General features: G+C 28.7%; 2 protein-coding genes across 4 annotated transcripts in view; one reads left to right on the top strand and one right to left on the bottom strand.

Moving 5' to 3' along the window:
- LOC130667107 (elongation factor-like GTPase 1) overlaps positions 1-15,957 on the top strand; it is a 34,667-nt gene that overhangs the window by 4,290 nt on the left and 14,420 nt on the right. The window lies entirely within an intron of this gene.
- On the bottom strand, positions 55-11,236 carry LOC130667118 (uncharacterized). 3 transcript variants are annotated; one of them, XM_057468604.1, is made up of 7 exons: positions 11,114-11,236; positions 9,405-9,522; positions 7,742-8,368; positions 2,737-2,991; positions 2,374-2,524; positions 2,129-2,251; positions 55-191 (listed from the first exon to the last, which is right to left on the bottom strand). In XM_057468604.1, the coding sequence occupies exons 3-7, from the start codon at positions 8,210-8,212 to the stop codon at positions 97-99; spliced, it is 1,095 nt and encodes a 364-aa protein (XP_057324587.1). In that variant the 5' UTR covers positions 8,213-8,368; positions 9,405-9,522; positions 11,114-11,236; the 3' UTR covers positions 55-96. The 3 variants fall into 3 exon arrangements, with proteins under 3 accessions (XP_057324587.1, XP_057324581.1, XP_057324595.1); XM_057468598.1 differs by having other exon boundaries at positions 10,794-11,189; XM_057468612.1 differs by lacking the exon at positions 9,405-9,522 and having other exon boundaries at positions 10,794-11,189.

The raw sequence follows: 15,957 nt of genomic DNA, 5'->3' as shown, positions 1-15,957 counted from the left end.
AGCGGGATAATAAATAAAATAATGAATTTATATTACGATAAATATCAATTGCGATAAATTGGTATACGTTTTTTTTTTATATTAAAATCACGATTGTCAATTCCAGTCTGCAGATTTCATTAATTCCGGTACTCTATGCCATGGGAATGTCAATTTATCATTTTCAAAATAATCTTCCCCCGTTTCTATGCCTGAAAAATAAATAATAATTAATTACAAAAATAATTGATTAGTTACCGAAGTGAGGCGAAAAAAAATTTTTCGATCGTAAAGCACGAACGAGTCGTGCAATATGATGCCGCGTTTGGAAAATTTTAAATTATAAATAATAATTTTTTTAAGTTCAAAGAACTTTAATATTGAATTTTAAAATAATAGGAAGTTGTACAGTTGGCCTACAGGCTCAGGGTCAATTGAATGTTTTATTCATTTTCTATAAAACGTGTAATAGAGAGAAGACATAGTAACAATTACTATAGGGAATTGCAGTGATATAGGATAAAAAATTATTGAAATAACTAAGGAAGTATCAACTTGGAGTAAGAAGTGATTGTGAGGATAATCCCTAATAACATGGGAATGATTCTCATGTTGATAGAAATCATTCCTATAAACACAGGCAAACGGTACAATAATATGTTAAGTTATATCAGTACTACGGAGCATAGTAATCGTTAGTATCAATTTATATCCGCAAACTAGAATATATTTATTTATAATATTAAATGCGCGGTTAGAAATTTTGTGTATTTGTGTTAAAAAATTATTTGGTTAAATTTTTTATGCTGATTTTCAACACAGAAATCTGTTAATTCGACACAAACCGCTTGTGTTATTTTACTTTAACAGATTTTTTATGTTAAATGATTGGAAAATCTAGAATGTGATACATTTCTTGTGTTCTTCGAAAATTAACACAAAATTTGACTTGTTTAGCAAAACACTCCCGTGCTTTTCTTCATTAATATAACCAAGCTTGGATTATAATTGACTTACAATTAAATATAATCAAAAATAACTTTCATATTTTTATGATCAGGTTCAATGATTTTTTTATTCTCATTCTACGGAAGGATAATTCAGAGCACCGTTTTTTAGAAAAATCACATCACAGAAAATCGAACTAATTCTTCGCTAAATTATAAGTTGTACTTAGGGTAGATCAGTATACTTTTGGTTAGATTATGTGCTCATATTTATTAATTAATTTTAAAGCCATTTTAGACCGTACCCTAACTTTAAAAAAATTTTCAATTTCGACTGTCATAAGCGTATCAAAATTTTATCAATTATTAAAAAAAAAAAATTAAAGCATCAATTGAAAGAGATGTAGATTTTAAAAAAATTACTTACAGTTGATATCAATTGGGAGTCAAACGAAATTTGAAATATAAATTTCAGTAAAATCTTAATGTCAATTTTGTAATTAGCATTTAAAAATTTTATGGGCTAAAATTTTGTTTTATTCAATAAATTTCGTGCAACTTCTAATTGATGTCAATTGTGAGTAATTTTTTTTTTAAATCTCAGACAAATTACGACTACGTTGCCCTTTTTTCAATTAATGATTTAATTTTTTTTAATTAAGTGATGAAATTTTCATACGCTCATGACAGTTGAAAGTCATTTAAAATTTTTAAAAAGTGGGGAGGGGGGCACTCTGAGAATGCTCTTAAGGGGAAACGCCACCAGACCTCTTTCTCACACTCAGAAGAATAAACGGAACTGGTAGAGAAAATGATAATTTTAAAACAATTTTTCTTGGAGATGAATCGGAATTTTAGAAAATTCGAAATTGTTAACCCACTGTTAAGGTTTGAAAAAACGCTACCGACTTTCGATTTTAGGTTTCCAGTATTTTTCCCTGAATTAAATTGAATTGAAAATCAGTTAACGTTACCCCTTGACACGAAAAGTTTGTTAAATTTAAAAAAATTTTCTATAAAAATAACAGATTTTGTGTTCAATTATTTAACATAAAATTTGTGTTAAAGATCAACACAAACAGTGTCTTTTATTAACACAAAAATTTGTGTAGAACGTTTGCAACACACGTTTTGTGTTGAAGTTAACACAAAATTTCTAACTGTGTATTCATAATAAGTATATATAAATATGATAATTATACCAAGAAGATTACGTGTCTGTCTTAACGGGCGTCCTTTTCTGGCTCCTTGGACGCACATCATTCCGAAGACCCGTATACCCGGAACACTAGCGTATGTAGGCTGATCGTGACTCATAGGACCCTCTATAAAACAATACCGTATAATTATTATTGTTATTATCAGTTAAAAATAATAATAATAAGAATACCAATTGTTAGGAAGTATAAAAAAAGTAAAATTATAAAACAGAATGATAAAAGCATACCTAGGATATTTGTTTCTGGGCATTTACAGATAACTAGGTAATGCGATTTTCCAGTTCTTACATTTTGTAATGCAAGTAATGACCAGTCTCTTGGCATTCTACATTCTCGCATTTCAGCAACTGGTTCACATGTCTTAACTAATGTCAATGCCTAATAATATATGATAAATAGAAATAAACATTAATAATAAAGAAAAAAAATACAGTAAAATATATAGAATTGGGAGCATGTAGAATAAGTGTTATTTAGCATATCTATATAGATATTAAATCTATATTTAAATTAAATGGACTGATAATATAGGAAATAAAAGGTAATAAACGTAATGAATAAAAATTATAAAAGATATAACTGGAACTTACTCTGGTATGTGGATCAGTAACCAGTTCCGTAGTATGGTGATCATCGGCATCGAGCGATGCACTACAAGGATCGCGATATCTGCTCGGACAAGCACATAATGGCTGAGTAAAATTCAATCTAACATAAACTGCATTACACACTTGTTGAACAGCACATTCTGGTAATAAATAAATATGCTGATTATGTGGATAATAGTGATATTTTGTTGGCTTGGCGAGTGCAGCGCTTGCACCTTCTGGCAATCGTACTCCAGTCTACGACAAAAAAAAAAAAAACGTTGGAAAATCTAAAAGTGCACACCTCGATCGCTCATGATAATTATTGATATTTTATTTTTTTGATATTACTTTGATTATAAATTTTTTTTAATTATTAATTATGATTCAACTTTTAACTTATTCATTATATTTTTTTAGTTTTTTCTTTCTGTTTAATTTTTATTATTTAAAATTTTTTTTAAATATTCCGCTTTTTTTTCATAAATGCCGCTTTTTATTTTTTAATCCTACTGTCACATTAGTGCTGCTGCCAGTAGCTAGTGGAGGAAAAAAAAGAAAAAATAATGACAATAAAAATAAAAAATAGCAGCTTAATTTTTAATGAATTACCGGTTTCAAGTTTCTTATTAATTACAATTAAACAAAAAGAATTTACCCGGGAAAAAAAGTTTAGATCTGCCTAGATCATATTCGATCAGGTCTGATCAAATTTTATGTATGAATGAGTATGAAGAGATCTGATTTGATCTGTTCAGATCGAAGTAGATCTAGGCTAATATAACTTTCTCCCTAAAAATTAGCCTGTTTAGATCTGAACAGATCTAATTTGATCTGGGCAGATATAGACAAAATGCAGATCTAAACTTTTTTTCCCGGGTCATTTTAAATCAGTGGAATAATGAATCGACTTGATACCGGGTCGAAATTATTCCTCAATAAATAATTTTTGTACTAGTATACAATCTAACCCATTTTAATGTAATCAAAAAAGTGTAGAGATGATTAAACGTGAGTGAATTAGTCAATAATAATTTCGATCTTAAGGCACGCAGTGCGTTCGCGCTTGATGTGTGCAAAAGAAACAATGTATAAATATACATATAAAAATTCATAAAGGATGGAATAATAAAGATGAATAATAATGAATGAATAATGATTAATAATGAATGGGTTTGATTTAATGAGAATAGTAAATGAGGGTATATCAGATTTGTCAGAGATGCTAAAATAATAATGATGATGATGATGATGATGATAATAATAATAAAGAGTTAAGCGTGCCATAAGCTGTACAGACATCGTGTACAAGTAATATTCTTGATAATGATGTTTGTGAAACAACACAGTGAACGGCTGCAGATAAACCGCATACAAGCAACTCTTCCTACCGCAATCATTAAGCGTAACAGACAAAAATCGTGACTTGTACTGAGAAATTCCAATTCTACAAACTACCATCCTGCCTCGAGCCTTGAGCTTTTTAATATTTTATTTTTTTACTTTGTTATTTTTTTATTAACGATACGCAAGAGTCAAGGAACAAGGGTTTAACGTGTAATTTACAGAGCAGCTTCTGTTGTTACCTGTAGCTGATGCCAAGACTAATAATCTGTGCTGACGGTTACTTAATAACTGCTATTTATATTTGCATTCGTCTTATTTTGTTAGCTCGCTCGAGAATAATCATTGTTAACCTCGTGTTAACCTAGAAAATTTTCTATACCTCTCGTGATTTCAAAACTTACTATTATCTATTATTTATGAGTTGTAGAAAATTATGTTTGTTTTGTTAAATAAGTTGTTTTCTTTTAAATTATCGGAATATTTTAACTATTCTAGTGCACAATACCATTGTATTCAAAGTTCAAAGTCAAGGGAACCCCCCGCTTTTTTTCAATGCGCACTGGCACTAGTTTCGATTGCGCGATAGCGAAAAATAAAATGCGCGGTAATTTTAAATTTGCGATAAATTATTAACGATTTAAATCACCGGATAAATGACGTGACGTAATGGATGCTTAGTGTTGATTTAAATTGACGGATGACGATAATAAACGGTTGAGGATAAAAATTCCAAGCTACTGGGTGAGAAAATAAGAAAATAAAAACTGTTGAATGGTTGAATAAAAATCAAGTGGGTGGATACGAGGAAGTCAGTTAAGCGAGACCGTTTCGGTCGCACAAACTCGGTGACATAGAAAAATATTTCTTTCGTTAGCTATCTCATCAATGTGGTCGTGAAACTAAAACTTATAACCGCCCTATAATTAGTTACATTCATTTTTCTTTATTTCATCTTTTATTTTATTTTATTCTTTTCTGGTCTATTCTATTCTATTATAAATTTTTTCTTACTGTAATTTCTAGCGTAAAGTATCAAAGTAGCATTCTTTGACGCCGTAATAATAGTTTTTTATTAAAATATAAAATTTACTCGAGCATTAAAAGTCTGGTTCGTTAATGGTGCGAAACTTTCGGTTAAAAATATTATTTTATATTTTTTTAAAATCATTAATTCTTAATGTTATTTTTTGTCCTTTGTCATTCAAGTTTAAATTACGACAAATTAACTTTTAATCTCTTTTATTTTACATTTATATATATAACCAGTTAATAATTACGAGATCAAATCACCAACTTGAATTAAAGAAATACTATTACATTTTGTTCATAAATGTTTTACTAGTATATGAAATACGGAAGTGGATATAAAGATAGAACAAAGAATATAAAGGCTCTCCTCTAGGCTCTAGGGTCATTAAGGCCACCACGAAGCGTTAATGACTCTTGGGCAAGTACATTCACCTACAACTATTTTAATCATTACTTCTTTTTTCTCTTTTATAATCAATCATCTTTATAAATAAATATTGGATTTAATATTTCTTCACTGTAGATTTATTTTATAAAGAAGCTATTATCAAGTAAAATTAACTTTTTAAACTTTTAAATTGTTTGTATAGTAATATTTAAATTTAACTTTAATATAAAACGTTAAATCTTACCAAGAGTTTCATCTCGGTTACTGATCTAGTAAAGTGATCGTTCTTACTTTCGAGGTCAACTTGAACTCATGCAGTTTGTTTTTAACGAGTTCTGAAGCAGTTAGCCGTACATTCTCCTAAGCCCTCGTGAAACTGGGTCCTACTCTCTTTATATGTATTATACGCAAACATTCATATGTATATCTATATATAAAATATAAGATAAGATATACATGGATGAGATATCGTGTCTTCATCAGCATCCAATACGAATTGACACGAAAGCTAGTCACGCATAGTCATAGAATGAAATTATATTTGAAAACAAAAAATGAAAAAAAAAGTTAATACTTAATAATGATTATTAATTTAAAATTATTTAATTGCCTGCATTTATCATCTGGTTTGATGTTGACTTTAGGAGTCTATTAGATTAGCGGCAGATGATGATAAAGTATTCAAAAGGTGAAAATATATGTATGTTTGTACGTATAAGCTAGATAAATAGTAGCTCTGATAATTAATCACGACAAGTGCAAATGTCATGGATTTTAAAAATAAAAGAAAGTATGCAGAAGTGCACGTCAAGTACGCGCGAGACAAAGTTTTTATTGTAAAGTAGGATTTGGCGCAACTCTCATGTGAATCATGAGAGTAATAAATACGAGATTGTATTGATGAATAAAAAAATTCCAAGTGAAGAGAGAACTTTCTCTATACATGTTTATATATATTTATGTATATAGAAGAATACACATATGTAGATGTGGATGCATGCATGTATTTGTTGCATTGATTCGTACCACAACATGGCCTCCTTTGTGCATACTGAAATAATACACTGCACTCTCACGTGTGATACTATTTCACGGGACAAGAAGAAAGAAAGAAAGAAAGAAAGACAATGACTGAGATTTATTTCATACACGATCGTATGTACTTATCTTGTACCTCGTAAAGACGGATTTTTATTTTTGTCAAATTTTTTTTTAGTGCAGGCGAACCAGACGGTTTATGGCTACTGAAAAATTTCGTGACATTTTATTGTACACAGAAAAAAAATATTTTTATCGCAAGAAAAATTTTTGTTTTGAATTCGAAATGCGGAAAATTTTCTTGAGGCGAGTAAAAATTTTTTGCGTCAAGAAATTCTTTTTTTCTGTGTATCTGATGTTCCTGAAGAACGAAACGTTTTTCGCGCAACAAAAATAAAAAATTTATGTAATTTGACTGCTCAAGGGGTAATTTTGTACAATTGGCTTTGAAAGAGTTTTCCTAGAATCAGTATATATTTATGGAATTCATGCATCACTTAAATAAATAAATAAATAAATAAGGGGTAGTTAGGAGTGACCTCCAATTTTCGGCTGAAAAAAGAACACGTATGCGAAACATTTCAAAAATCTAGAACCAGTAGATTTTTTACTTTTAGTTTTGTTTCTCTATTTACGTTTCTGAAGACTTTAATTTTAAAGATATTGAAGATTTTTAATTTAAAATTAACTTTTATTTCTTACGTTAAAAATTTTTGGTGTTTAAAAAAAAAAGTAAAATTTTATTTAATGATGGGTATGAAAACAATGCCGTTAAAATAAGAAAGTAAAATGTTTATAATTAATAGCCTTGATAAATTCAAGAGTGAACGAAATAGATTATGACATTTAATTGTTACGTTTCAGGAGAGAACTAATCATTACTTCCGTATTGCATTTACGAGAAAAAACATTACTATTCTCGTGTAAATAATTACTGTGAGTAATGGATTTTAAGAAGGAAACTTTGATTAATTACTTTTTTTTCTTTTTTATAAAGTATCTCTATTTTCTAATAACACTGTTAGTAATTATTTAATTAATCTTCGTATCGAATTTCATCAAAATTCTTTCAAATTCCTGAGCGTAAGAACCCAAAAAAAAAAACCTTTTCATAAAAATAACAAAATTTTAATATTTTAAAAATATTTATAATAACGCGGATAATATAAAAAAATCTGTAATAAAATATAATAAATAGCTTCTCACCTCGCCGACGCTGGTGTAATTTATATGAAGTTTTATCTGCGGTCGAATTTTGCTGGGCGGTGACTCACGAGTCTCTTTTGATGATAACGGGCTGGGTGAAGTAACTTCAACTTGTTCAAGTTGAATTTTCTTATAAGCAATTGTACTCGTACCGGCACTATTACTGCTACTGCTGTTGTTATTGCTGTAGTTATTATTATTATTATTACTATTGCTATTGCTATTACTATTGCTGGTACTGGCACCAGTGATTCCAGATATGCTGGTGCTACTGGTGCTTATAGAGTCCGTGGTAATGGCATTTTCTGAAGCTTTAACACGCGTTGCTAACGGAGAAGCTGTGATATTTACAACAGACGTTGTTTTCTTGCTCAAGTTTGAAGAATTCCGGGTGGAAGTCGGAATTATTGTTGATGGTAAAGACATACAGCAGCCACTGCATACCATAATCACCAGAAATGACAATTTCATTGCGAATTAAATAAACTTGTTCTTTTACTTGCTTTATTTTTTTTTATCGTTATTATTATTATTATTATTGTATCTATAAATCACTTTGACTGCTCGGTATGCTCAATTAGTCAGCTGGTGTTGAACACACACCATTCGATAGTTCAGTATTTGTGTCTGTAACAACAGAATTTACAATCCATTTTATTTTCATAATTTTCTCATTACAATTCATCTAAATTGTACTATAAATTATAATTAACATCACGTAATTTACTTCAAATCCATCAATCATTTTATTTTTTCAGTTGTGAGGTAAAAGCTCCTATACCCGCTCAGTACCATTAGTCGCTCACTTTAACTGTCTAATGCGTTTTTTATAATTTTTATAAAGAAAAATTTCAACTAAAAAAATTATTATTGATAAATAATTATTTGTGAATCGAAATATATTAAAATATGATGTATCAAATAATTTTATAATAGATTATAAATTTAAATTAAATGACTGTTTTCAAAATCGCGCTCAGCTGGGCATTTTTTACTTTAAGTTCATTCGTTAGATTAAATTTAGATTACGTCAAATTTTTTAAGAATTGTTATAACTATATTTTATTAAATATATTTTTGAAATTCATGAAATTTTATACTATGAAAGAATAAAGTAATATAACTTTGAATTATTTTCCAAAGCAATAAACTTATCGTAGTTTAATTGATATTGTCTTTGAGCGACTATAGGGCCATGTGTTGGTCGAGTAATGGTACATCACAACTTTTAGTGAGCGACTATGGGTACACTCAAGGACCTTATTAAAAAATTAATAATAATTAATTATCAACATTATTCTTCAATCTAAAATTTTATTCTAATACTTAAAACTTAAAAAAAAATATTGTTTTTCATTTTATTTATTAATTTATATTGAGTAATTTAATCTCCCTCCGATGAAAAGTGAGCGGATATCGAGGCTTTTACCTTAATTACATTTCCATAAAAAAAAATTTTTTTTCTGTAGAATCGTTAAATTAAATTTTATTTTTTTACTACGCAGTTAAATTTAACTGATCGGTCATTCAAATTAAAATAGATGAGACTAAAAGTTACAGTAATTAAAAAACTTTCTTTTTGCTAATAAATTTAATTAGATATTTACGGAAAAAAAAGTATGAAGAATATTTTTTCACATATAAATAATTTACTTTGACTTACTAAAATAATTGTTAATAATAAGTGACGTGACAATTAAACGGTTGGCTTCCTTATTGTGAGAATAATGCAAATTGATCTCACGTTATACGTTTCTGTCGTTCCATTCATACTGCATCTTCTATATTTTAAATAAAAAAAGAAAAAAAAACAATATTACCATATTATCTCTAATTATCATCAAACTAATTAATTTAATTTAATTTCAATACAACATAAATTTCACCGTAGAGTCAAAAATTTTAATAGAATAACTTTTAGATACAAAAACTCAATCCTTTGTTACAATTTGTAGGGTAAAAAAACGTTGCATTAAAAATTTAAAAAGCAGTAAGATAAAAAAGTAATTGAATAAATTTAAATGTTACGAGGTAGGAAGTTAATTTAAGTAGAGAAGAAAGAGCATTGAAAGTATTAAGGAGATATGCTCGCGTATTCTTAACGGTATTGCCGCGATATTTTTGACCTGAGATGACATGACAGATCCTACAGCATCCAAATTTGGAGACAGACCCAACCTTTTATTTTATCTCATGTCAAAAAAAAAAAGATCACATCGTAAATTTGAATTCATTACTTATTACCATAATCTTCTTTCTCTATTTATTTATGATAAAAATAAATAAGTAAAAAGATAATCGATATTAAATTACAACCTTTCTGAAGGACATTTTTTTTAACGTGTAAAAAATTAAAATCGTATCATTCTCTCTCTGGGACAGGTTGCCCGTGCACTTTCGTTACGCTCCAGAGGAATGAGAGCGCGCGACTTGAAGGTGAACGCTGCAAACACTATATACTATTATTACTATATATATATATACATATAAGTACTTATACTTGTATGTATACATGTATAAATGTGCAAGTACATATATACATGTATATATATTTGTATATACACGCGACTTGGCTGACTGGAGTAAAACGCGCTTGGCTTTGGCTTTGGCCACGGTCAAGGTTCGCCGGCGCTGCATTTGATTGCGTGCGATGAACTCACTGTTGTTGTAACGGAAGTAAACTTTAAATAGCCCTAACATTTTCACGGTACCCGAATTAACGTTTAACGTTTTATCAACAATCGAAAAGTGACACACATTTGGGCCCTATTAATTAGACCGAAACGCGGTCTAATTTTACTACCGAAATTTGTTTTTTTTTTTGATAAATAATTTTCGATTTTTACTTAAAATATTTTCGACGATAGCTTCTCTCACGTATTACCTATCACTTAAGCTTTTAAACTACAGAGAAATAATAAAACTCATAACAATGGGAGGTAACAGGGCGTTTGGTGATGCTCTGATGCCTTTTTATTTTAAATTTTAATTGTCATAAAAATAATGTAGGATTTTATCAGTAATATTATTATTTTTTTTTGTTATTACTTACAATTTATATTTTTTAAAATCACTTGTTAGTTTACGGTCCGAGTCACGCACGCGATTACGTTTGCCAATTTCAAAGAAATGAAAGTAAAAAAATAAATGTAAGATAACTTTATTAATTATTAACACGGCATGCACAAAATACACAACACACCAGAAGGTTATTGACTTAAATAAATAAATATATAAAAGGCAAATAAAAAAAAAGTATAAGAATATGAGATGAATTATTTTTAATAATTAAAAATTTTTAGTTAAACTTAATATCAATAACTGGATTAGGTTTTTATAAAATTTCGTCCACTGTAAGGTACAGATACTGACTCGGCCTTCAACAATAAACCCGTTGTTGATGTAAACACGCGGCTGTTGCGGCCAGGAAAGTCGGAATACAACTGTGATCTCTCCTAGGAGGAGTCCTGCCTATGAATCCCCGCTAGTCCTACTTACCAACCAACCAGAAATCGCGTGTAACTACTTCGAGATTGTTAGCAAGCGAGTCCGCCAATCGCATGCCCATGGATCAACTCGACAACCAGGGTTTTATTTATTTATTTTTTAAATTTATAAAGGTTTTATCTGAAAAATAGTCCTGGTGGTAAACGGTGGTTAGAGACAAGCACGACAACAACGTCTTTACTTAATACCTAAGACGAGTTGTAGGATCGGTTGCCAATGCAAGTGATAAAATTTATACTTTTTAAATTTAAATGAAAGCTGGTCATTGATGAGGCTGCTAATAAATGACTTTGGTCTATATAACCAGATTTTATTTTTACACATATATGTGGGTATATAGGCATGTATTTATTATAGAAGCAAGTCTGGGTTTTAAAACCCACGCTAGTTTATTGTAAATATTAAAAATATAACCAAGATTTATGGTAAATATTCAATGCTTTATATATTAAACGTGAAATTACTTCCGTTGCTCTTGGGGATAGATAACATGTTGTTTGAAAAATTATTTATAGTACATTTAAGGTGATTTAAGGAGTTATTATAATAACAGTAACAAGATTTTTTATTATTCAGGAATAAAGTATTCGTTTTAATTTAAAATTTTTTAATTACAAGTTTCTTTTTTTTATGAAAAGAAGTTAATTGTTTTTTTTTTTTTTTAAGTAAACAATAATTAACTTTTAATTACTGAACAAAAATTTTGGAGAATGTCTTCAATTAAAATTTTTTTTTGAGAATGGAAAATTTTACAAAATTTTGTTTTTGTAATTAAAATTCGAATACTTGAATTAAGTATAAATAAAATTCAGCTGAAAAAGTCATTTTAGTTACGGTTTTATCAAAGAACAACTAAAAAATAGTAAATGAATAATTTCTAAGTTTACCCACTTAAAAGTGAAAATCCTGCCCTAATTTAAAAAAAAAAATTTTTTTTTTATTTGATGTCTAATGACGATTAGCAACGGATTTGTTTTATGAAACCACAATTTGACCAACTGCCAGTACACCTCAAAGCCTCAAGCTCTTTTATGCAAAGTATTAACGGGTTAGCTCAACTCTAGTCATAATAAAAATCATCGTGATAAGTATATTGAAGTTTCCCAAGCAACATATATAACATTAATACACATACATAAATTTATACAGCCCACAGTCATCAAACCCGCACACACGCTCACACATAAGTATATAATATATACTCAAATAAATAACAGCATGCAGCTAAATAACATCTATACGTTAGTATCAAGTCATCAAGTACATCAGTTTAACAAATAGTTAAGTCGATTATTTACAAATGTAATGTATATACACATAAAAATATATAAAGATGCCGTGAATGACGAATAGAATGACTGTATAGCAACAAATGAGCGCATCATTTGATGAAGGATGATACTTTCTTTGGCACAGAAAATACGGGACAGTATAGGCCTCGTTATAAAACTACTTGATAATAATTATTCCACAGTATGGTATATACTATGTATATGTAAATAAAGATCTATACGTCTATACTACACTTGATATACAAAGTACTTAAGGTGGCACGAGGTGTATCAAGCAGGTTGGCCCAGATGCAGACCAGTTGGCAGATGCTGAGCTATATAATATACATACGACTCTATGAACAGAAAAGTATACTTGGGAATTGCTACTTGCCGAATAGGAAGTATCAATCTATTGGTATAACTCGATAACGCCCGTCTAGTCCGTCCATCCAAGACGATCTCTAAGTGTAACGTGTGACTTTAGGGATCTATTTAAATTCATCTGCATTAGTAATGCGCAGTCTACCTTATTTGCCTCACAGCATCTCATCTTGATCCCATTTTATTTTATCAATATTAATGCTCTACATATTTTATATCAATTCTTCATTGTTGTTCTGTACTCAACACACCTTAGTACTTATCTATACAATTGTATTATTCAAACAAAGAATATTTTTTAATATAATTATAGGTCGATGTAACTTATCATTTATTTTTTATCAAAAAAATTACGTCTCTTATTAAATTATCAGGTTACAAATTAATTTGTCTAACAGAAAAACATGTTATCTTGCGTCAAGAAAATATTTTGGAAGACAAACGTTTGAGGGAACCAAGTCAAGATTTTCTTGAGCCAAGTAAATTTGTCTTGGTCAGGGATTTCTACTTTATGTGAGAAAGTTTTCAAAAATATTTTAGAGAACCAAGAATTTTTTTTCCTGTGCAGAAAAAAAGGATTTCGTGGCGCAATAAATTTTTTATCGTTCCAAGAAAATTTTTGTTTTTTAATTCATAATGCAAAAAATTTATTGGGTCAAGTAAAAATTTTCTTTGGGCGGCTAAAAAGTTTTTGTATCAAGAAATCATTTTTTTCTTTGTATTGACAATCGTTAATATTTATTACAATTAATTTTTTATCGCAATATTTTACGGAAGAATGAAATGAAAAAATAAAAAGCCTTGAAATTAAAAAAATAAAAAAAGTAAGATTAATGTGTAAAAATGAAATGAGCCCCTGAGGGTTACGGATAACGTGCATGACTTTCTACTATCGAGTACCCAAGAGCTACAAGTAAAGAGCATCAATAGGGATAAGAGAACAATCTCTAAAATTTTTTTATTTAAACTCTAGTTCTCTGTACCATAATGTAATATAATATGATCCTACCGAGGGTTTAGTTTTCGCTGGTAATTTTAAAAAAAAAAGCTAATCATTACAAAGAGAACAAAAACAAGTGATAAAAAATGCATGCAAGAAAGAAAGAGGAAAGAAGAAGAAGGCCAGGAGAAATTGCATGAGAGAATCCCAAGCGCCCCCGCACTGTCTCTATCTATCGCTTGTATAGATTCTCTCACTGCTAATATTCTAGCCAAGCAGCTTTTTCTCGTTGTTTCTCTCGTTCTTTGTTCGCAATTACGGCTCTCACAAAAGAGATTGCTTTCCTATATTCATATGTACATATCATCATATTGGATAAATTTTAATGCTCTTCATTATTTTATTCATCATAATTAAAATTATTTTTATTTTTATTTATTTATACTTTCAAATCAAACGATAAATAACTACTCAGTTCATCATTTAATTCAACATTATTATTTATTGTAGGATACTATATTAAATAATATAATACCATTATCTTAGTTATTATCCATTTAAAGGTAATTATTGTTTGTTATCGGTGTGGTTAGTGTGAGATAAGTGACGGTAAATATAACGCGATTTAAATTTATAATAATATATCGATGATAAAAGGATTCCGAAATAATAAATAACGATAATAAAATATAATAAATGAAGTAAAACAAAAGAAAATAACTATATAAAAAATATTTATGTGTACAGTTATCAGATACGGTTGATGGAACATACTGATTGCACTAAAGAATTCTACAGAGGGTTGATGGACCGAAACATTCCCACAGACAACTCTCATCTGTAGTATCCAATATATTATTTTCTTTCGAGTCTTCGTCATACCTTAACACTTCTTCAAACACTTTAATATTCTTATATATATTTTTACACATATGTATATCATAAAGATGGATTTATGGTGGAAAAATGATCGGATCATATTCACACTTACGGATTTATGTGGATTCACACGTACCAGTTTTATAAAGAAATCCCATTTTTATTCAATTCTATTAGAAAAAAATTTTCATATATGTACTTGCAACTTTAATTATATCCGTGATGTAATAAATAATTGTTTAGTTAATCGTTATTAAATTATAGCTTAGAAATAGAAAATCGTGCGGTGATAAAAAAAATTACTCTGATAGAGAAAATTTTTTAGGGATTAATCGATTAAATTATTACGTTATTAGTTTATTGTTTAATATCAAGAATAATTTTCTTGACAGAAAAATCGATATCTATTGACATTTAAAAAAAGAAAATAAAAAAAATTTTTACTTGCCCTAAAAAATTTTTTGCATTACGAATAGAAAACGAAAATTTTCTTGAGCCAAGAAATCCATTATTTCTGTGTAATTTCTTGTAAGAAATTCAAATTTTTCTAAAAGTTATTTTTTATCTCAGTGTGAAGAAAAATAGAATATATTTTTAAAAAATTTAAAACGTTTTAAATGATAGTTTATTACGGGAATACTTTATTGTAGTTACATTTGAAAATAAACGATTCACTGAAAACTAGGATGTAATTATAAGGGCAGAAAAATCGATATCTATTGACATTTAAAAAAAGAAAATAAGATCAGTGCATCTGGAGCTGAACAGATTTCTTTGATTAAGAAATTGATTTTTAATGAAATTTTTTTACTTGAAATATATTTTGTAAATTTACGATAGCATACACAGAAAAACAGGATTTTTTGGAGCAAAAAATTTTTACTTGCCCTAAAAAATTTTTTGCATTACGAATAGAAAACGAAAATTTTCTTGAGCCAAGAAATCCATTATTTCTGTGTATTTTCTTGTAAGAAAATCAAATTTTTTTAAGTTGTTTTTTATCTCAGTGTGATAAAAAAAATAGAATATATTTTTAAAAAATTTAAAACGTTTTAAATGATAATTTATTACGGGAATACTTTATTGTAGTTACATTTGAAAATAAACGATTCACTGAAAACTAGGAGGTAATTATAAGGGCGGCATATATATTGCAACAGCTATAATTATAAACAGTCAGTAGAAAGGAGTAGATATTGAGAGTTTAAAGAATAATTGCCGGATAAAAAATACTG

Source organism: Microplitis mediator, chromosome 1, assembly GCF_029852145.1.
Source record: "Microplitis mediator isolate UGA2020A chromosome 1, iyMicMedi2.1, whole genome shotgun sequence".
In the NCBI taxonomy this organism is placed as follows: domain Eukaryota; kingdom Metazoa; phylum Arthropoda; class Insecta; order Hymenoptera; family Braconidae; genus Microplitis; species Microplitis mediator.
This window is presented reverse-complemented; position numbering and strand designations above follow the sequence as displayed.